At 44.6% G+C, this 24,223-nt stretch overlaps 1 protein-coding gene across 1 annotated transcript in view; it reads left to right on the top strand.

Annotated features, from left to right (window-relative positions):
* The window catches only part of naaladl2 (N-acetylated alpha-linked acidic dipeptidase like 2), a gene marked incomplete at both ends in the record, with an annotated part of 245,690 nt that overhangs the window by 53,780 nt on the left and 167,687 nt on the right, over positions 1 to 24,223 (top strand). Inside the window, 2 exons of the mRNA XM_080004472.1 lie at positions 3,817 to 3,936; positions 10,221 to 10,372. Coding sequence (XP_079860598.1) covers positions 3,817 to 3,936; positions 10,221 to 10,372 — 272 coding nt within the window. The remainder of the gene's footprint in view (positions 1 to 3,816; positions 3,937 to 10,220; positions 10,373 to 24,223) is intronic.

Here is a 24,223-nt window from a genome sequence, read left to right as displayed (position 1 = left end):
GTCAGAGTATGTATTTTTAGGTATAGTAACCTCTCTCTCTCTCTCTATAGTATAGTATTTGAGGCGTATTTTTTTATGTTTTGTTCTCTGCTTGGTTGAGGGGGAGTAGGATTCATCCAGGTATTCTCCCTGTTCTTAGTTTGGTGTCGGGCGTATGTGGTGTTGGGATGGTGTGGTTTGAGCAGCAACACCTGACTTGGATCTAGGTAATTGGGGACCCAGGATCAGAGTGGCTGCATACCTGTTGCTCGTTGGTTGGTTTAATGAGCAACAGGTAAAACCCCCATCCCCACACTCACTAAGGATAGAGGAGCCCTCATGACTCATGACCTGTGTCCATCTGCTCCGAGGCTTTTTCTATCAAGCCTCTCCATAATAAACTTGTGTGTTTTCTACAACTCCGTCTTCTGTGTCTCTGTGCCGGAGGTCCCTGAACACACCACTTGTCTGGTGCGTGGTAGGCAAAACTGCCACAATGTACATGCACCAAAAACGTACATGCGCGATCGACGCTCACTCTGCATCCCTGGTGCCTCTCCAAACACTGTGTTTTTATTTTAGATGTATTTAAAGTACATGAGCAATCGATGCTCCACTTCGCGTCCCTGGTTCCTGTTTCTCCAAACAAAACAGTGTGGGATCCCATGCACATCCCATTCTTACTTCTTAAGAATGACTTCTTCTTTTTTATGTGTTGTTTTGTCATGCCAGGCTGCATGTCCCTCATTCACCATCATGTGGAGACAACCCTGGGGTCAAAGTACACTCCTGGCCATACTGCCTGCCTGAAAATAAACGCAAAGTCGTGCAGGCAGAAATGAAGGCCAGGCTGGACATGGGGGTGATACAGGAGTCTAGGAGTCCAGACTGGTGTAGTCCCACCGTGCTGGTTGGTAAGCCTGAAGTGTTGGTCCGCTCCCGTGTAGATTACCGAAAGGTTAACACGGTGTCGAAATGTGACGCGTATCCGATGCCCTGGGTCAACAAACTCCTTGACTGGTTAGGCACGGCTTGATTTTTTTATGACACTGGGTTGAGTCCAAGGAAAAATCATCTTTCTCTATCCCGCAGTGGATTGGTTGTACCAATTTGTAACACATCCGTTCGGGTTGTTGGAGACCCCAGTAACGTTTCAGAGACTCATGTCAGCATCCCACCGCCAGAAAGACTCCATCTCCCTCCCTAAACCTGTACCCGTGGATAGAGACAGGGATTTAGACAAGGTTGTCCCGTTTCAGGTCAGCTCTTTCCATTAGCCATCGAACCCCTTCTCGACCAAATTATTCGAATTAAAATGAACTGGACTGACCTTACCTGGTATTTAACATAAACTGGGATGAACATGGATGACGTTAATATCTTCATCACAAAACAGGAAGATGTTCATGATTTAGTTGACAACTTGCTGCTATACTAGAAGGCCTCTTCAGCTAATGTAATTTGGGGCAAGAGTAAGGCTCTCCAGGTGGGGCGGAGGTGTGGGGCTAGACTGCCGGGTGGGCTTGGATGAGGAAAGGAAGGGATAAAGGTGTTGGGAATTTTCTTAGGCAATGAGGAATATAAGAAAAAAATAATTGGGAGGATATCCAATAGTCTTCATGGACATGGTTTTTTCCCAGTTGTCATAGCGTGAGAGTTTTGGTTGCTAATAACTTAGTTGCCTCAACCCTTTTGCTCAGACTAAACTTATTTTCTCTGCCAAGGGGCCTGGTAGAACAATTGCAAAATTCTTTTGTGGATGTCTTATTCTCTGGACAACACTGGATTACGGCGCCTTGGTAGACTCTTTCTGGCTAGTGGGATGAGGGATGTGAGTACATGTTCCCCTCTCTGACCGTCTCTACTGCAGCTGGGGAGTGGCAGGATGAGGTGGAGCTCTTACTCTCCCTCGCAACTCCATTGCCAGGGAAGTCTGAGTCCGTAGGTAAAACAAAAAGTGCATTCAAGTGTCACACTTACGCTCTCTGGCAGGGATGAAGGCTTCGAGGTGGATTGAGTATTTTGGTCCGGTCTTTTTATCAAAAGCACCTGGCAGTGTTTGTACAAGCCACCCGTTGACGAGTGGCCTCCAGTGGAGGATTGTACGTGGCCAAATAATAATAGCTATGAACAGACATGTGGCACACCTCGATCCAAGCACTGGTGGGGTATGTCCTTTGTGATCAGAGCGTTAGACTGTAGAGAACCTTTTTGTTGAGCGTTGTAGTGTAGGTGGATGGGTTTATTTTCCCAGTTAGAGAGGTGGTGTTCTGATTTGGGGGAGATGTTTATTGTTGAGATTTTTATCTTCGGTCCTAAGTACACAGGATCGGCAAAGCTGTCTATATGGCAAACCTGGAAAAACAGGATATAAGGGTAGGGGTCCGGGGGCCGGATCAAGTTCAAGTTACATAAACTGACGGAGGATCTGGATTCTCTTTTGTTAAACGAGGGGATTGGCCATGTTTTGTGTTCTGTCCAGAAGGGTGTTTTCAAACTTCATTTCTGATCTCTTGTTTCCATTTTATTTACTGTTAATTCATAAATTCAATTAATACATGTATTTTTCATTTTCTTTGTTATCTTTCTTAGTCCAAGCTATGTAGAAGGTGCAAACATTTAAAAAATCTCTCTCTCTCTCTCTCTCTCTCTCTCTCTCTCTCTCTCTCTCTCTCTGTCTCTCTCTCTCTCTCTCTCCCTCTCCCTCTCCCTCTCTGTCTCTCTACTCTGATTGTGATGGCACTTAAGCTTCCTCACTGCTTAATGGTTAATTATCAGCCAGTGGCTTCAGCAGCCTTTTCATCATCTGAACACCCTCACACCCTCCCACCCACCCAACCCTCAACCCTTGTCTCCTCACCTCAGAGAGAGAGAGAGAGAGAGAGAGAGAGAGAGAGAGAGAGAGAGAGGGAGAGAGAGAGGCCTTCGTGTTGGACAGAGGACGTTTAACATGGTTAATTTCATTACCGGGCCGGAGACGGATGAGGGAAGGGGTGGATGTTGAGAGCGAGGGAGAGAGTCAGTGAGTGGGAGAGAGTGAAAGAGAAATGGGATGGATCTTGCCTCCCCGTGGCTCGGCTCAATTCAGCTCGGCCCTGTATTTCAATTTGCGGCATCATGTTCTGTTCCACAGGCGGAGGTTTAAATGGAAGACTTTTATGATGCAAATGTGGGAAGCAGCTATAAATCTCTGTCTCTCTCTCTCTCTCTCTCTCTCTCTCTCTCTCGCTCTCGCTCTCTCTCTCTCTCTTTGCAGCATCACGTTACACTCACCCCAGGGCAACATGAAAAATGAATCAAGCCCAGGTGATGCCGGTGGGGGGATGGGGGGAGGTAGTTAAGAGAATTCAAGAGATAGAGAGACACCAAAAGGGAGGGAGAGAGAGAGAGAAAGAGAGAGAGAGAGAAGAAAAGTAGCGCTTTGACTTTCCCCACAACAACTTCTAGGTCACTTAAATTTAGGAGGCGATAAGACATCCTCTCGCGCAAACATGCATCCATGTGCCCGGGCGGGCGAGAGAGCCAGCGTGCGCACACTCACACACACGCACACACACACATGCACACTCACACACACACACACACACGCATACACGCTCACACACTGATAACTATTTTTTTTCCTTCCTCTTCTAAATTTGTGTCGACTGAAGCCCTGGAAGTACCATCACGCCACGCTTTGCATTTTTTAGCATTTCGGGACGAGTCGAGTGTAACGCCTTCAACAAATGATCCAGATGAATGATAATAATAATCTCTCTCTCTCTCTCTCTCTCTCTCTCTCTCTCTCTCTCTCTCTCTCTCTCTCTCTCTCTCTCTCTCTCTCTCTCTCTCCAGGCGGAGGCGGTGGACGTGCAGTACGGCAGCCTGGAGGACCTGAGGAGAGGCTCCGAAGGCGTCAACCTGACGGACCGGATTGCTCTGCTCAAGCTTGGCCGTGCCCCTCTGCTCTACAAGGTGAGAGAGAGAGCTCTCTGTGTCTGCCGCCATCGTATTGTTGAATTGTTGCTGTTCGGTCCTGTCATTTCAATGAAGCATATTAGAATTTTTGGAGAGGGCCATATGGGTTTACGACCGAAAGATCAACACTGTGAAGTTTAAAACATACATACTATAATAAAGTGTATAACAAAAACAATATTAAAATAATTATCATCCAATTTAGAATCTACTGTGGATTCTACTGTGGAAATTCTTTAATTAGTCGAAAGATAAACAAATTAATAAAAAAATAATAATAATAAGAAAAAAAAACAATAATAATAATGAAAAAAAAACCAATAATAATAATAACAAAAAAAACAATATTAATAATAATAAGAAAAAAAACAATATTAATAACTTTTGCAAATATGCCCATGGAATTTCTGAAATGGATTTCCATATGAAGGCAGTTATTTTACAGTATATGCGCCATTGCATCTGCACTATGTTATTTAACCATATCATACCGCCTTTGTTATTTTTTATTAGGACCATGTGTGGATCATAACTGCTACGCCTCCACATGCATGTGCAGGCCTCCCTATGCAGCTTGGATGGATAGATAGATAGATACTGTAGATAGATAGATAGATACTGTAGATAGATAGATAGATAGATAGATAGATAGATAGATAGATAGATAGATAGATAGATAGATAGATAGATAGATAGATAGATAGATAGATAGATATATAGATAGATAGATAGATAGATACAGGAGATAGATACTGTAGATAGATAGATAGATAGATAGACAGACAGATAGATAGATAGATAGATACAGGAGATAGATACTGTAGATAGATAGATAGATAGAAAGATACTGTAGATAGATAGATAGATAGATAGATAGATAGATAGATAGATAGATAGATAGATAGATAGATAGATAGATAGATAGATAGATAGATAGATAGATAGATAGATAGATAGATAGATAGATAGATAGATAGATAGATAGATAGATAGATAGATAGATAGATAGATAGATAGATAGATAGATAGATAGATAGATAGATAGATAGATAGATAGATAGATAGATAGATAGATAGATAGGTTTGAATGGTTTAACGGGCATCGGGTGTTTCCGCAGAGGTAAAGTTGTATAGTGTGTAGAGTTTCAGACATTGAAAGACATTCACAAAATAAAGCAACCGAGCCTGTGTGTGCGACCCATTTCTGGTCCCCCCGCCCCACGGTTTGTGACACTCCCTGTTCTACATGAGGAGGTAGAAAAGCAGATAAGCAGCTCGTTTGTCATCGTTTGCACGGGGTGAACTTGAGCGGCTGCCCGACCGGGCCGTCGATGCAGGCAATGTCAACACGCATTACCGCTGAATAGATAATAGACAAAAAAAGATTAAAAGCAGTCATAATTAGTTATTCGACACTCTAGTCAGGGTACAGTTGTGTGTGTGTGTGTGTGTGTGTGTGTGTGTGTGTGTGTGTGTGTGTGTGTGTGTGTGTGTGGGTGTGTGGGTGGGGGTGTGTGTGTGTGTGTGTCAGTGTGTACATGCATGTATTAATTTGTCAGCAGGAAAGATGAGAGCCCATTACATATACATGGAGCAGATATAGATTGATGATCCCTGCATGTTTATGGATATGGATCAGCGTGTGTGTGTGTGTGTGTGTGTGTGTGTGTGTGTGTGTGTGTGTACTTCAGAGAAAAATAGCAATATAGCAAAATATCAAAATAGCAAATAGCAAACTAGCAATTGTGTGTGTGTGTGTATATTTTGCTATATTTTGCACCAGAAACATGCGTCCTCACCCACCGGGGAACGTGTGTTTGCGTGTATGAGTTTGGCTTTACTTGTGAGTATAGTATACGTCTCCAGGGAACGTGTATCTGCATGTATGTGTTTTATTATACTTGGACCGGTCTCCAGATTCTAATATTATTTGGTTTAGAAGAGCACCAGAAACATGGGTCCTCGCTTACAGGGTGTATTTACGCGGACCTCACTTTGGTACCAGTACAAGAATGTGTGTGTGAAGGTGACCGCAGGCCTAAAGTCACAAGTACACAAAACTAAAACGGATTAATATTGGCGGCGACACACGCATGAACGATGGAGCGCAACGCACACACACACACACACACACACACACACACACACACACACACACACACACACACACACACACACACACACACACACACACACACACACACACACACACACGCGCGCATACTGTGGCTGATGTGATCTATGTCAAAGTAAGAAATATGAGCCTCTCGCTACATCATACTCCAACTCTTCGTAATTAGTGTTTTCGTCCACATGATTGATTGTCGCCAGTCGGCCGTCACGAGAGGCTCCCCGGCTCCCAATCAAGGCGTGGTGGAGCCTCGCCAATGAAAAAATGTTTTGTTTTTTTTTCTATTTCAAAAACTACTGCTGTGAAGAGGGTTATGGAGTCACTCAGGAGAGACAAATCCCTCAAAAAAAGATACCAAAAAGTACCCAGCGGCCTTTTGAACACCCGACCCCAAAAGAGGGAACTCAGCTGAAATTGCTCGATTGAACGGATTGGAGGAGACCACCACGAGCAGATCTGATGTGATTTGTTTTTGTCGTATTTTTCCACTTTTCAGACAGACAGACAGACAGACAGACAGACAGACAGACGGATAGATAGATAGATAGATAGATAGATAGATAGATAGATAGATAGATAGATAGATAGATAGATAGATAGATAGATAGATAGATAGATAGATAGATAGATAGATAGATAGATAGATAGATAGATAGATAGATAGATAGATAGATAGATAGATAGATAGATAGATAGACAGGCAGACAGACAGGCAGATTGATAGATGGATAGATAGATGGATAGATGGGTTGGTAGGTAGGTATATACTGTGTATATATATATATATATACATATACAGTGAGTAGATATCTGTCCTATCTCTACTCACATATCTATCTATCTATGTATCTGTGGGAGTTTCTACCCACGGGTACAGCTTTGGGGAGGGAGCCAGAGTGTGTCTGGCAGTGGGACGCCGCATGGTGTGAGTTTTTATTCATAGTTGTGAACGGAAAGGCTCGCCGGCAAAAACAAGAACATGAAAAGAACGAAGCATGAACTCGGGTCCGGTCCCCGCTCGCTCGCTGTCTGCTCCGCAGGCTCCCAGCGTCCTGCACCACGCGGTTGCCGCCTGCAGGGCACAAACGGCACATAAGAGCACTCCACCAGCCGGCTCTATGGGCTCCATCAGAGCCGATGGGGCGGAGCCGCTGTAACTGCGCCGCGGCGGGAACAGCCCGTTGCTCAACCACGCCCCCTCGTCTGCCACAGTATTCATCTACATATAGACAGATAGGTTAAATACTATAACACTGCACTGCGACGCGGCATCTTCATGTACTGTACCTAAATGTTAACTGTTTTTCGAAGATCTAAAATTTGTGACAGGGAAATCGTTCTGTATTCTACATTATATTATGTTCTGTATTTCTATATGCACCAACAATATCTCCACGCACTGACTTGTGACTTAGAATTTCCTTTGGCCACACGTTTAAATCCCGCCGTCCGTGGTGCGCCAGGGCACTCTTTCTTACGGCGGGAATGAAAATGTGGAGGTTATCGCTCGCTGAGTTACAGCTGAGGTGATGTTGAAGTATGTTGGAGTGCACTCGCTCTCCGTATTTGACGTCCGCAATATGATTGTGTTTTTTTATTTTTTTTCCCTTTCTCTTTCTCTTCCCGCTCGGATTTGATAACGTTATTGCAGGGGTTATTAAGGGGAACGGGGGGAACGGCGTAATGGCTGAGAGATTGTCTCCCGCCCAGGCCCTCCTCGTGATGTATGCACGCACGCTCTCGTGAAATCGTATATTCAGTTGGCGTCGTACATCTCGTTAAAGCGGGACGAATTACAGGGATGATGAGGTATTATCTGACACAGGACAAACGGCCGCAAAATTCAGACCGCGGGAGGGAATTTATCGCCGCCGTACAGTATTCCGAAACTAAAGTTAGATTAATTGTTTTTTTTTTTGTTTGTTTTTTTTGCCGTTATTATTGATTACGGTTATTATTGATTTTGCACCTTGTGGTCGGGGTGGGAAGCACATGCGAGATTATTAAAGTACGCGATTCAAACGAAAGAGATAAACCCGGGAAACTGTAACGTCATTGCTGCTGTTGTTGTTGTTATTGCACCGGTATGGTGCTTTTAAGCGTATGCCCCGGCTGAGTGTTTTGTGTGCCAGTGTGTGCGTGAACGTGTGCGACCCTGTTCCAGTTTTCCCTGGTGAAGGACAGCGTCGCGCCGAAGGGAGAATGACCGTGGCACGGGTGTCACATATTCAATAAAACATCATCCAAACTCATAAACAGCAAGGACGCCGCGTCTCCCGTTGCGCGCGCCGCCGATGATGAAGTACCGCCGCCGGACGCTAATGTTGCCGCTTTGGACAGAAAAGGCCGCGACATGGCGGGATTTTCTGCCTCCTGCAGCCACACGCCTAAATTGAGAAAAAACTAAATTGAGAAGAAAATTATATGTATATATATATATATATATATATATATATATATACATATATATAAAACTCAATGATGGTAGCAGGCTGTAACGTCGCTTCTACTGACATGAACCTCAACTTATATAAAAGTAATAATAATGTCGGTGTTCATCATAATGACGATGGTAATGATAATTAAAAAATGAAACATAAATAATTAAACATTATTTCTCTCGCTCATTTCATACACACCATGCAACTCAAAGTGCTTTACAGGTACTCCTCACTCAACGACGAGTTCCTTTCCTAGGACCTGGTCGTTAAGCGAATTAGTCGATATGTGAGGACCCGTGTTATTTCACGGTAAGGGGTCATGTATATAGAATATATAGTATATACGTATAGTGTATATAGTATATATAGTATATATAGTGTATATAGTATATATAGTGTATATAGTGTATATAGTGTTATTTCACGGTAAGGGGGTGTGGCAATTGCGAACGCTAGTGTAGTGAATACTGACAGACTGCAAGAACGAGACTGAGACTGAAAACAGTGATGAGATGATACAGTGTATATAGTATAGTATATATAGTGTATACAGTGTATATAGTATATTTAGTATATAGTGTATATAGTGTATATAGTGTATATAGTATATGTAGTGTATATAGTATATATAGTGTATATAGTATGTATAGTGTATATAGTATATATATTCTATATAGTATATAAAGGGTGATACATGATAAGAAGGTAGTTGGTTAAGTGAGAAGTACCTGTGTGTTAATAGAATGTTATCAAATGTTTATTAAAAAAATGAAAAGCAAAATTAATTCAAAAGAAAATGTGTGTCTCAATCATAGCAGAGTCACAATTCTCCAAATCCGGGATCCCATTTGACCTTTGACTTTAACGTCACGATCTGATTCGGTCTTCGACTGAAACATTTATTTTCGCACTGATGGCTATGCCGCTATCACGTCTTGATTTGTAAAGAAAAAGGCAGCTCTCCAAACTGCCAACCATGTCCCAGGGAAGTCGGTTCAGAGCCGGGCGAGCCGCAGTCCACGCCCCCCAGCCCACACAGCAGTTTACCAGCGGGTCTTGACCGCCCCAATATGGCGACCGTGTCGGACAATATTAGCCACAAAAATACGAATCAAGAACCCGATTGTGATTTCGAAGGTCTAAAATTGAACGCTCATTTCGAAGAACTTTCGATTTCGAATCGGAATCGTGACACCCCAACTTCATAAGTATATCCATATCACTTTCAGTATCGTGTCATCGTTTTGGACCTTGAAGGATCACAATCATTCCTCAGCTGATGAGTTTCCGTCATTATCTCCCCAGAATTATCAGCCTGTAGTTATGTCTTGGGCTGCTCCGTTGCTTCTCAAATCATTTTCCTAAATAATCCTCTACCAGCCACAATAACCTCCACAATAGATCCCCCCCCCGCATCCATTTAGGGAGTCAACAAACCAGTTTGAATTAGTCCTGTTTAAAAAAAAAAAAAAAAAAACAAGCAAGCCACGAATTGGTTTTTTTGGAGGCGGATTCAATGTCATTTGACTGGAAAATTGAAAGTAAACTGTAAAATCCAGCTGTGGCCATATGCCACGGTGCCCGTGACCCTGCTAACCCGCTCTTTTCTGCACCGATGTGGAAGTCTGCTGCCTAGGTTCTCAAAGAAAATCATTTGTAATTGGAGACGCATCGTGATATCGTGCTCATTTTCCGTGTGTGTTACCCAGCTGTCCCAGCTGACAGAATGGGGTTTCCGCGGCGCCCTTCTCTACGTCGACCCCTGCGACGCTCCACCGGACAGGGACGTCCAGCACCAGGCCTTTGCGATGACCCTCAATCCCGGCGGGGACCCGTCTGCCCCGGGACGCTCCGGTGGTGAGTACACACGTCAAATTTACAATAGTTACAAGACCGATGGAGCGGTCACGATAGACGGAGGTGGAAGTGGACCCTGACAAGGGCGAGTGAGGGAAGGGTCGGGGTCTAAAGGAGGTGGCAGCGGCAGAGTCTACGGCCAAATATCAGATAAAACCGCTCGAGCAGAGATGACGAAGAAGAGAACAAAAGTATGTGACCTGATGTAGATTTTGTTCTATTTTACATGAGGAAAAGGCTGTTGTTTTTTTTTGTCTTTCTGGACATGCGCTTGTGTGCTCTCCGGAATGGATGCGATCCCTTAAACCTTACTCACATATCTTACCTCGTCCTCTGGCAGAGGACGCTGTTATTTCTCGGTGCAGACCGTGGCCCTTTCTTCTACTGTATTTAAATTGGCTTCCCAGGATGGGTGACCTCCCTGCCCCTTCGTCTTGTCCCCGACTTCCTGTTTCCTGCCCCGGTTCCAGCCAACGGGGACGTGTCATTACTGCTCAAGTACCTTTAGTCCTTGTAAAGAGTCCCAGTACCGCAGCAGAGAGACCCAATGAGAGGCTCGGCCAGATGTCTGGGCACACCACACACTCCCGTGTTTCAGTGTGTATGTATGTAGTTATGTTACTTTGTGCTATGGTGTGTGTGTGTGTGTGTGTGTGTGTGTGTGTGTGTGTGTGTGTGTGTGTGTGTGTGTGCGCGTGAGAAGAGAGTGACAAATGTTGCCTGTCTATTCTATTCAGCCACCAATCACATGGCACACGTGGCGAATGTTGCACGCAGGTTCCCCGGGTGCTGACACAGCTTTGAAGACCACAAGATGCGAAGGGACACCTTGTTTTTGACATCAGCTTTTCGCCCGTCGACTCTATTCACGCGGTAGCGCCTTCTCACCATAAACACAAATTAATAATCACGACAAGAGCTCTTTCTCTGTGAGTGGGTTCCCATTCCATGCATTCCCTGCATTAAATCCTTCTCCATGCTCCATATTCATTTCAGGATTAGCCTGGGAGAGAACAGGACATCCAATGTTATTATTCCGGCATCAACAGCACCAATTGCGTTGCCGACGAAAATGTCTCACTGTTCCATATCTGACTCAAAAGCGGTCGCCTCAACACGCAGCCAGTTTCGGTCTTCGGTAAAACCCCCCCGGGACTTGACAGAAGCTCGATTTCAGTCCATGTGAGCGTGGAATACACCAGTTCTGAAAAGAAACACAAGAAATTGAAGCATTTTGATTTCGCAACAAATGTGCTCAGACGGGTGCTATGCCGGGTAGCCTGTGTGAACAACAATATCCCAAAAGGTCAAAACACCTTCAGCTCCGAGCGCTGGGCCCGTTCCGTACGGGTTCATCAACGCCGCCGTCGCTCTCCTTTCAAGGCAGGATGGCTGCCTCGAATGTAGAAATTCGCTGCTTGCCATTGTTCTTGACAATCCGTCCCGCTTCTTTTGTTCCTTGTTTCCCCTTCTAGTTCCACCATTTGGTCTTTCCCTGCTCAGCTGTCACCGACGCTCTTCTTCCTCCTCCTCCTCCTCCTCCTCCTCCCCTTTCCCCCTGCTCCGTCTCCTTCTCCGCGCTTGTTAATTTGAGTGTTCCATGTAAAATTGTCTCCCTGCCGTCTCGTCACACAGCTGCCTTCTGGGGACACCAGATTTAATCGAAGCCCCGTCTCATCTCCCTCGCCTGCCGTCCCCGCGTCGGCCAAGTGCGAACGCGTCTTCGCCAGCTTGTGCGGAAGGAAGTGCGCGATGATCGTAATGCCTTGGCGAGCGGGGGCTTTTAGCTCGCAAACAATTCAACGTTGAAATTAAGGATAGCAGAGTTTGGACGTGTGCGGCGTCAGCACTGAGAATCGCCGACTTGGATCCAAAAACGAAGCATTTGCAAATCCAAAAACAAAGCATTTAAATTGGTAGTGGCAAATATGAATGGTCGCCTCGCATTTTTGTGCGCCATTCTTGACACAATTGGCACTCGTTGAAATATATTTCAGTGAAGTTAAGCAAGCTCAAACACCCCGTTACAATCCTTAAAAGCCTTGTGCCCCCTGTAGTGGTTCCTCCGGTTCCATATGCACACGGTTGCTTTGCCGCTGCATTAAACATCAAATCCATAGGGTTTGTGCAATATTGTCATTTAAGGGCATGGGATGTGAGTTTGTGTGTGTGTGTGTGTGTGTGTGTGTGTGTGTGTGTGTGTGTGTGTGTGTGTGTGTGTGTGTGTGTGTGTGTGTGTCTGTTTTGCGATTAAGTCGGAAAATATGTGTGTTTGTGTGCTTGAGTGAGTGCGTGTAGGTGTTGGTACAAGAGTGAGCGTGTTGAATAGTAAAAGAGATTTCAGAGGCGCTATTATAGCTCTGCACGTGTTCAACATGTTCACTCAGGTGTTTATGCTGGGTGTGTGTTTCCCTTATGCCTGTGACTCTGAATTAGTCTGTGTGTGTGTGTGTGTGCGCGTGTGTGTGTGTGCGCGTGTGTGTGTGTGCGCGTGTGTGTGTGCGCGTGTGTGTGTTTGTGTGAGTGTGGTGTACTTATTTAAATGTGCGAGTGAGCTGCCTGCCAATCCCCTAAAGAGCTGACGGTGTTTACTCGGATCTCATCAGCAGGTGTGCGCAGTCTGCTTCTTCCCTCCATGTTGCTCTGGCATTTATCGGCTTGATACACTCTGCATCGCCCCAGTATCCATCCATGTACTCCATGCAGCCGCAGCGCTGCCAACCTAGTCCGTCAGCTAGACCTAAGATAACCTGTATATACACCGATCAGTCACAACATTAAAACCACTGACAGGTGACGTGAATACCATTCCTCATCTCATTCCAGCACCTGTCAAGGGGTGGGATATATTAGGCAGCAAGTGAACAGTCAGTTCTTGAAGTTGTGTTGGAAGCAGGAAAAATGGGCAAGCTTAAGGATCTGAGCCACTTTGACAAGGACCACATTGTGATGGCTGGACAACTGGGTCAGAGCATCTCCACAACGACAGGTCTTGTTGGGTGTTCCTGGGATGCAGTGATTAGTACCAACCAAAAGTGTTCAAAGGAAGAAAAACCGGTGAACCGGCGAAAGCGTCATGGACGCCCATGGGCTCATTGATGCAAAAAGTTTTGCATTAGTGCACAAAGTTAATGCTGCTATGATAGAACCTTCAGAGCTCTTGTGCAGTAGTGCCTCCAGGGGACAAGCTGTTTTGGCGGCCCAATGGAGAACTACATAATATTTGTCGTTGTTAGTTCTGGTTTTAATGTTATGACCAATCAGTGTATTTTATATATATATATATATATATATATATAGTAGCGAGCTAGGGCTTCTTCAAGCAAGCAGGAGGCAGGAGATTTGACTTCTCAACCAAAAGTGATCTTTATTACTCAGCATGTGCTCAGCATTTATTCACCACATTTTTAATAACAATCTATCATAACACATGTGACATGGCTAACTAACACCAACAACGGCATAACAATTAACATTACATAAAAGAATCTCCTTCCCCGACATCCCCAAAACACACAAACAAAGAATGCTGGGAAAGCTCTGTTCCCCTCTACTCCCCAACATGCTACAATATATTATGCCTGTCAAAGTAAACGCGATAAGAACGCATTAACGCAAATTTGTTTCAACGGCACAATTTTTTTTGAAGCATTAACCGACCCGGTTATGATGGCGCGACGCATGTTGCGTTTGTACTCTCAGGGTAGTGAACTGGGTGGTGTCACACGTCATCTCTGCGTGCACTCGTGGAGGGATGCGCACACAAGAAACAAAGCCATGGGAGAACTGCCGGGGTATGAAATATGGTAGGAGACTCATCGCCAGCAGCTTCTTGTCTCGACTGCAGATAGTCACCTTAACAGCTCCATGTCCTGGGTTGCACCGCCTGTTGTTCATGAAGAGGGCCAGTCCCGCCCCTTTGCGCTTGCCGCTTAACTCACGCACAGTAACCGGGGCTGCAGAGCCGGTGCTAAGCTAAGGCCAAGCTAATGGCAAAGCAGCGGAAGTACAAGCCCTATATTCCGTCGGTAGTGATGGGGAACATGAACTCGCTGCCAGGCAAGAGCGCTGAGCGGGCTGCCCTGGTGAGCAACCAGAAGATCCACAGAGAGCGTAGTTTACTGTATTACAGAAACATGGCTAACTGGCAACACTCCGGAAGCTACTGTGGATTTACCAGGATTCACTACTGTGAGAGCGGACAGGGATGTTCCTCCGATAAGGGGTAAACATTTGAGTGAGAGTGAGCACAGCAATACGCTTAAATAAACAAGGTTTCCACCACCGTATTGCAAAGAAGAAAAAGCCGTATCCATAGGATAAAAATAAATTGACACAATGCGTGCAGTAGAAAAAGTTTAAAGTGAAAACAAAGTTGAAAAGAGTTAAATGACACACGGACCCACTACACAGACAAAGCTACTGGACTTGTGTTCGCCATTTTATAATTTGAGCATATTTTTTCTGCTAATCAAGTTCAAGTTCAAGTTCAAGTTCAAGAGAATATTTGTCACATACATATACATATCGCAGTACTTTTAAGGGTTTCTGTACAATATCTGTCATTGGTTTGGGTTGTCAATTGATTTCCAATAAACATACATTTGCATAAAGAAAGCATGTCCACTCTCATGTTGATAAGAATATTAAACACTTGAAAAATAACCCTTGAGAGTTTAATTAGCGATTAATGGAAACACAAATATATATATATATATATATATATATACTGTATATATATATATATATATATATAAACTGTATCCATACACACACATTTTCTAATTTACACTCCTTCCTGCTCAATCAGGAGGAAATAATTACCTAAATAACTGCTCTCATCTTTTAATTGAATAAAAAAGTTAAAGTAATTTATCTCACATCTATTTTTATACCCTTTAGACACAAAATAATTGCTTTTGATTACTACCTAGACAACCAACAGTTAGAATCCCGTTGCGTCCATTTGTCGACGTCGGAAGATTGGAAAGCCATTAACCATTGGATGATGAAGTCTAATTCCGCAGAAGTCAATCTCATACAATACTATCCGTTGAGGCTAAATAAGAAATAAAAAAGTCCCACGGGGCTCTGATTATGGTCATTACATATGAGGCAATGGAGAGGATTTTGGGCCAGATTTGCCCCTCGCGAAGATGATGAGTAAAGTCCCGATTTTTGGATGGTTCTAAAGATTATTTTGCCCTATTTTCCCGTGGTGTGAGGTATGTTAAAAATACGAGCATTCATAGCTGACGCATTGCCCCGTAGATGCCGTGGTGATATCCTCCTGATATCCAGGGGGAGATGTGCACAAACCACCGGGGGAAACTGAGAGAACTGCCGGAGTTGACAGTTCCAGCTTACCGGAAACAACGCAAACGTAAAGACATCCAGTCAATGACAACGGACAGGCATTGCACTGCTGCCTCACAGCAAGAAGGTCCTGGGTTCGATTCCCGCCTGGGGCGCTGTTGGCACCATGCTCCGGCGGGTTATCTCCCAAATCGGAGCCTTTCTGTGTAGAGTTTGCATGTTCTCCCCGTGCTCACATGGGGTTTCCTCCACCTCACGTCAGTAAGGACCCACCCCTCCCAAAAAACATGCACACATCATCGTCTGACCAGCGATGGACACTCGTCACCAGGTCCCCCGGAGCATCCACGAATGCTGCCCACTGCTCCTGGCTGTGCCCCCCAAAGAAGGACAAGCCAGAATGGTTTAAACGCAGAGGTCTCATTTCACCGACCACCATCCAAAGCGTGTGTGTGTGCGTGCATGTGTTGTAGTGTGGTGTGCTGTGTGACGATTAAAGATTGTTGTTCTTCTTTTCTCCTCAATGAAGAAGAAACAATCTGTTTGTTATCGATTTCGGGGAAAAAAACGACGCAGAAGAAGATGGACCGTCTACCTCTGACACACAGGTAGACGCACAGATGGAGAGTTTACCCTTCTTGTCAAGCCAATGCGTGCCGTAGGCGAGGACAGGCACTTTCAATATTTTTGGTTGTCTAACACCTACTTTAGTGGATGAAGCAGCTGTACCAGGGGACATTGTGCCAAATTAATTCAGGAGACAGGTGGCAGGCAACAATAACTGGCTCGATCTAGGACGATTCCCCGCTGCAAGAGTGTTTCGGGCAGAGATCGTAGTTCAGAAGGAGTTCATGACATTTTTCCAGATGCCACTATGTCTTGTGCCCAAGCAACGGACTGAAAACGCGAGATGGTTTCAACTAGAAGCGGTTAAATGACGCAAGGCTTCCCTCCATGTTTGTCGATGTTTCTCGGTGCTTAATGAACTGGGACAGCCGTCCGAGCTCAACCAAAATCTGTGAAAGATGCCTTTTCCTCCCTGAGTTGCCACTTAGACTCTGCCCTCTGTTTTTTCACTAATCTATCCCTGAGAATCTTTGGACAGAGATGCCGCTATCTCCTCCCATGAATTCAACACCATCTGGTTATTTTTGTGGTCACGCACAGATGGATCGTACAGATGCCTGTAGCCGCTGACCTCTTCGCACAACCTTCCTTCGAACACGCCCATCTTGAATTACCTGAAGCGCTTTACTGTATATCAGTCTTAAAACGGAATGCAGCACTGCGAAGCATGAAGGTGTTGATGTAACGTTTCCTCTAAAACATACAACAATCGAGCTGACGGTGCAAACACTGGCGTGGCACGTTCCTCCTGCTCATCATCCGCCATGTTTGTTTACTCTTAAGCCACGTTTGAAGAATTGCAAGATTTCGGGTTCTGAGAGTCAGGACTCCATGGTTGTCATCGAATGGAGTCTGTTAGTGTGTGGTGTGCTATTTTGGCCAAATCGTTGCTCTCCACAATATATGAACAAAACTGTTAAATGCATCATATGTTATGTGAAAAATAAGTTTCAAGAACAGCACGTCTCCCCACATATTGACTTGGTTGTCACTATGCCCATGCCGTCTTTACCCAATGAAAATGTGCTGGGGGTAATCAATACTACCATGCTGTATTTGATGTATTAGCCCACTCTGCTCATGTGCGTGACCGCATTAACCTTTCACGTGCAACCCCCACCCCCAACCTCTCCCAGGGAGCAAAGCCCGAGCGCACGAGCACCGAGCTCGAGTTCAAACCGATCCCCCCGCCCTCCATGTTTAATTGTTGAACCCACTGACAGGTGGGCACTTTCATTGGGTCCCATGGGTTATTTAGAGAACCCTGCCAGAGTCAAAAGGAATCCTTTGAATAGGAATGCAGTCATTAGCATACTGATTTAAATTTGCTGTGGCCAAAGGATGTCAGAAATCTTTGCACGCCCCCCCCCACGCACACACACTCCAATCCCATTTGAAAATGAAATGGAACAATCATCACCATAGTAATGTGCGATGCTGCAGCGCAGAGCAGTGTGCTCTGGGGTCCCCTGTGGAAGAATGGGCCGCATTGTGTGGTATTGTTGCCCTTCCCGCGGCCGAGGATTGTACGAAATCCCGCTCTTTACAAAGGTAAAAACATTTCTGAGAAAGGCTTCGCTTTATTTTGACACAGTGTTCAGAATTTCAATTAACAGGCAGATGGAAATTTATACCATTGATTGCAAGGGATATTACATCAAAGATCATTTGGGTTTTGTGCTCAGAAGAGACTAATTGCATTCAAAATGGCAGATTGTACCATATTGATCTGACCGGGGGGGGGGTGATACAAGAGCATACAGGAAGAATGTAAAGAGGAAGTTGAGCATCGGGGTAGTATAGTGAACACATAATACACTACAAAAAAATATCTGTCCAAATAGTCTGAGCAATGGTCTTCAACGACTAGGGGGTCGGCGGAGGTACTGAGGCTTCTCTTTATATGTCCAAGGGATTTTTGTGAAAATTTCAAAAATGTATATTTGTTAAAAAAATCATATTGGGTAAACTTATGGAAACCGCTCTCCAGCTGTTTCCAAGACAGAGTCCAGTGGACTTGACCAAGCTTCATTGTCTTTACCCTCCTTAAAGACTATGAATTCAGAGAAAGCTATCATTATGTCATTTTGACAATTATGACATAATGAGTGGACTGGATTTGTAGTATGCACAAGCTAGTTATTGCCATTTAAAATGACATTTTCCACAGACAAGCCCCCATCGGGTCACCCAGCAATCAGCGGTAAGTGCAAGAGGTCCTCCATGGCAATACTTCATTGCCATGGACCCTGCCTTTTCAAGGTGAAAAGAAAGTCTCAATCAGGAGTTAGTGTTTTTCTCTCCATTTTTCTCTCTTGCCCGTTCTTACTTCAGTTGAAGTGTTCACCAGGCTGATTCCACAGATTCGCTTTTGTTGGCTTCATTATGGCTTACGGGTACCGCTGAACAGTCGGGGAGTGTGGGGAGATACAGGAGTTAGCATGAGCGCCGGCACAGGTTGAATGATGCATCGAGGTTAAGGCCAAGCTAATGCCTGCAGAAAGGAATCGTCTTTTTATTTAGAAAAAAAAAAAAAAAAAAAATCTTGATCGCAATGATTCAAATTAGGGGTCTATTTCAGTCGCTGGATAATGAAGTTTTCCGTGATGTGTGTTTGAAAGTCTTTTCTCTAAATGCCTCGTGTAGGCGTGAGTGTCTAACCAGGCCGCCTCCCCTTCTTTCGGACCCAATGGACCCAGATGATTGACAGGAACGCCTGGACAAAAGATCTCCCTCAAACTTTTACATTTTCCTCTTTTCATCTTTTTTTTTTTTAATCACTCACTTTAAAAGACTTATGCTCTTCTACGCTTGGACAAGAGGTGGTGGTGGAGTTCTTCGTCTTCTTTGCACCGAATGAGTGCGGAACTTTCCGACATCCATTTCTGTTGGAGGACTGGGCGTACTTACTGCTGTCATATTCAACAAGTCGTTCATTAGAGCCCCAACCGGAGTCTTCCAAAAATCAAAAACTGTGTCGCTACTCATGGTCTCTGTCTTTGGCTTCATCGCAGAAGAAGGAGAGGATGAGTGAGATAGCTGTGAAACTGTGATATTCTGAACCAATTCTCCACTTGCGAAATTATTAGAGGGGATTTGGAGACGCAGATTTGGAGAGAATCTCAAAGGAATTAGGCGGTTTTTCCATTTGCCAGGCTCTCAGGTTGGGCGGAACGCATGTCCTGTATTTTTTAAATGTGGCTGGAAAAAGTTTGAATGGCTGTTTTTCATTATGGTCAATGCGTGGAGGGCCGACGGCCCTTGATGCGCAGTATTTCATGGCCAAAGGAGCCATTGCTTTAATTTCTAGTTTTGAGAGCGGTTCCAATTGTTGTATGCGCATGCAAAGGGCAAACTATTTGTGGAGACTACCGGATCATGGGAACTATGGCTAGGAAAAAGTCACGCACTGCTGTCAGACAGTGATGGTTCTCAGTGGTTAAAAGAGGGGCATCACATCGTCACCCCCCCGTTTGGCCCGTAACATAGCTCCTACACTGTCTCGTATCAGGCTGAACCAAGGAAATCCAATGAAATCCAATGCGCAGCGCCAACAAGTTCACCGGCGTGGCGTTTTAATGACACATGAACCTTGCTCACCAAATTAGTTGGATGGCGCGCATTCATACTCCAGAGGACACAACTTCAGGTTCCTTCCTTCACCTGCCAACACCCCCCCCCCCCCACCCCCGGGTCCTTTCCAAGTGTGTGGACCGCGTTGCTGCAGCTGCGTGACATCCCATTATCCTCTCCAGTAGCTGTCCAAACATAATCATAACCCGCGTGACACTGTGTTCAAACAGAGCGATTGAAAGGGATGCTGTTGACCTTCATTACTCCACTTCCCACCGCTCCCACCCCACCCTTCCTTAGTCTTGGTCTTGATCCTGAGGTATTGGACTAGTGTTGGTGGGATTGAGGGATTTTCTGTGTGTGCGTGAGTGTGTGCAGCCCAGCTTCAAACTGGCCCCCCTCGGCATCCTTGGCTTTTCAGAAGGTAAAAGACATGCAAATAAATCGGCGTGTGTGCGTGTGTGTGTGTGTGTGTGTTTGCGCGTGCACACGTGTTTCCAGACAAAGGAGAACGTATCGACACTCGGTCAATAACATTATGGAAAAGCGGCGGCTCCTCTGCGCTCGCTGTTTGAGTTGGCGAACAAGGCGCGCCGAGGCGCCAGTTTGCAAGACAACACTGACAGAATGAGGTGTTTGCCTTGTCACACAATGTATCACGGGCGGCGGGCGGGGGAAGCGCTGAAAAGGTGTGGGCGGGGTATGAGAGAGAGAGAGAGAGAGAGAGAGAGAGAGAGAGAGAGAGAGAGAGAGAGAGAGAGTTCTATGTGCATAGACAAGGGCTATGATTAGCATCAGGGGCTAACGCAATCAAAGTCCTCTCCTCTGCTTTCCGTGCCATGTTCACTCTGTTTTTTTGCGTCAAATGCATGCAACACGGGCGGGCGTGTGTCTCCCGCTACCTTCCGACTGCACCCTTCTTCGTTGGTTCGCTGAAATTGTCAAACTTTTTGGCGTTTTTGAGATCAAAAGCGCACATATATTTAGCTGCCTTCCCTGACACAACGACACAACGGCTCATTTCTCACTCTCTATGGGGCTCTATGGGGAAGGGGTGGCGGGGGCAGTAGGCAGGCAGTTGGTGCCGGTCAACCGTGGTCCCGCCAATCACAAATGAAACCGGCCAAATTGAGACGAGGCGCGCGGTATGTGGGGGGGGTGGCGGCGTGTTTGCTTAATTGTGTTGGTAAAATGACTAACCGCAAAAACACAAGAGATGCTTTTTTTTTGAGGTTGGAGTCTGTTTTTTCTCTCTCTCTTATGCCATTTTGATGTGCATGCCTGTAAGAATAGAGTCCGCTGGGAAATTTGAACATCTGTGTATAGCAGTATGGCTTTGCCCAAGGGGCAGGGGCAGGCTGGGTGGAAACCAGAATAGATGTTGCGCCTATAGGAATATATTTGAGCTGGGACAGTAGAATGAGGGAATATATATATATATATATATATATATATATATATATATATATATATATATATATATATATATATATATATATTATAATATTCATAAGACATATGGGTGTACCTTTCCCCCATACTTCTGTGGTTTGAGCTCACGTTGCACTCTGAGGACTGGCACTAAAAAGTTCCTTCCTTGAAGAACTCCTGCAAACTGAAAGAACACAAGAGATTTCCTCCAGGACTGCTCTGCCCAACCACCCCACGAGCCCAGAGGCGAGGCTGCAACCTTGCTCTACATACGGGCAAATCTCATTCATTTGGATTTAAGAATGAAGAGAGGACTTTTATTTTTGATGCCCATTTTTTCTATTTCATATATATATTTTTTTTTTTACTGTTTTTGTTTTGAGATCTCGTGTATGTCTCAAGTACATGCAAATGTTTTGGGTTTCTTCCCCCAGTACACGGGAGCAGAAGGTCGTCTCCTTAAGAGCGGGGCGCAGTGCGCTGGGACGGGGGCAGAGTAATGAGAGTCAGTTTATGGGGTTAATGAGACAGGGACCGGGACGCAGACTGCACATTTGTTATGGAACCAGGTGAGGGCGGAGATGCAGCACCCCATGGCATTCCTTTGGTTTTGGCCTTCCACGTCCAGCGTCTACGCCTCGATCTATCCCCCTCCCTGCCCCTCTGTTGAAGTGTGCTCTCAAGTTTTCTCGCAGAAGCCTATTCTGTATCCAGAAGCATTTTGGGAAAAATATTTTACACTTCATATAATAAAGTAAATGCATTTTTATTCATTCATCACTGGTGCTGTTGCTTACAATAATCTGCCAACATGTTTGTCAAGCTAAAATTTAACTCATTCCTTTATTGAATTTACAGTGAACTTTAAATTCAACCAATTTTTTTTTTAGAAATGTTATTCAAAGTGAATAACTCCTTGTTTTATCACTCTTTCAAAAGATTACTGTTTATTTTTATGTCCGTATATAGAGTCATGGAAGTTGCATCACAAATATTAGAGAATAAAATATGTATTACAATCACACTACTGTTTTTCACTAGATCTGTTTCCCCATCCACGCAGCGCACACACTGTATTAATAAAATATATAAAACATTACTTTTAATTTAAATATGATAATTCTTATGTGTCCCTCAGTTTGGCTTTCCCCCTGTCAACATTTTCCCTCCACGACTAACAAACTGTTGCTCTAAGTGACATCACAAAGAGGAAGTGACGATTCAAAACCATGTTAATTATGATATAATTTATTACTGATAATTTGATGTTTGATGGGGTCTGTCAAGCATAACCTATCCACAACCGTTACTGATAATAGATAGGGAAAACTGTTTTTGAATAAATGAAATTTTTCAAAAAAACATTATTTCAAGTTATTATTGTTAATTATTAGCAAATGAGCACATTTTTTTGTGGCGGCCATTTTACAATGAAATGTTCCACCCTGTTACGGCCCCCCCACACACACACACACACACACACCCAGTAAGGCTTTTGTGCCTGAGGTGGGAAAATACATTTCCTATGAAGTGTTATATATATATATATATATATATATATATATATATATATATATATATCAAATGATGGAGTGTCAAAAAATGTATTCTTTGTTATTTAAAATTCTGAAAATAGAAAAGCCAAATCGAACCCATCTCAGGGAAAGACTCTATTAGCGATTAAATAAACAAAATGAGAGTTGCGTTTAAAGTCTTCAATTATGAACTCGATCATGAATTATTTAACCTTCCGTATCATTGCCAGACGCTTTCTTCCACATCCTTTCCTTCCTTCCTTCCTTTTCGTCTTCATTTGCCAGAAAACACAGGCGTGGTGAAAAAATTGGAAAAAGAAATGTAGTAAACAAGTGCCTCAGTCTTCTGCTACCAATTAGACGGTTTTCCACCCTTCCCCTCTTACTCTCTCTCCCCCTCTCTTTGTATCCCTCCCACTACCCCTCACTCCCTCAATCTAAGGTCTCCTGTTCCTTCCTTGGAGCAAGATTCAAGATTCAAGAGGTTATTTGTCATATACATTTGCATACGATCATACATGTATGCAGGGAAATGTCATGACACCCGGTGATTACGCACAATAAGCACAAAAAATATTAAAATGTACGTAACCGACACAGGGCAGGGGCGGTGCCACAATCGGGATTCTGGGTTCTATAATGATATACGTAATTGTATACATTGTCTGTGTTGTATTAAATACACATTACAATCCTAAATGAAACTTACCTTAACATAGCTCCAGTACTTATCTAGTCACGTTTTTTACACCATTAAAGAAGGAATCTCTTTTCTCTGTCTGTCCAATCTCTCTATGTCCTTCGATTTGCTCGACAACTGTTCATCTGATCTACTTCTCACTTGGGTGGTGTATCACTCGGGACCCAAGGACGTGCAGTCGAATTTGGTGCAATTTGGACACACCGCACGTGTTATACTAATAAACTTTGAATAGACGGGCAAACAGAGAGCCACTCAGCAGGGCTTCGGGCTTGACTTGGGTGTGTTTCAATGGAAGAAAGAGTATTTCTCTGGTGTTTTTCACGGCGAGTCACAGGAGACCTTGTTCCTCCACTTGACCCTCCTTCCAATCCCTTTCAGCTGAATTTTTTTTCTCAATTTGGAAGACGTGGAGGAAATTTGGAGGCCTCTCCTAGGGCCCTGGGAGGGAGGAGGATGGTGATGGCTGCGACGTCCGTGGCGCTGGTAGCGGCCAGTCCCGTGTCGAGTCCTATGTCAGATCTGGGCGTGGATCCCTCGGTTGGCCCTTCTCCGGGCCGCCGCGGTAGGCGGGGGTGTGGGCATAGGGCCTCTGCATGGTTCTCCGGGAGGGCTATGGCGGCTTGGAGAGTGGCCGGCGACAACACACCCGGCTGGAGGCGCGGGCTGGGAG

Source organism: Zeus faber (genome assembly GCF_960531495.2).
Source record: "Zeus faber genome assembly, chromosome: 1".
Taxonomy (NCBI): domain Eukaryota; kingdom Metazoa; phylum Chordata; class Actinopteri; order Zeiformes; family Zeidae; genus Zeus; species Zeus faber.
This window is presented reverse-complemented; position numbering and strand designations above follow the sequence as displayed.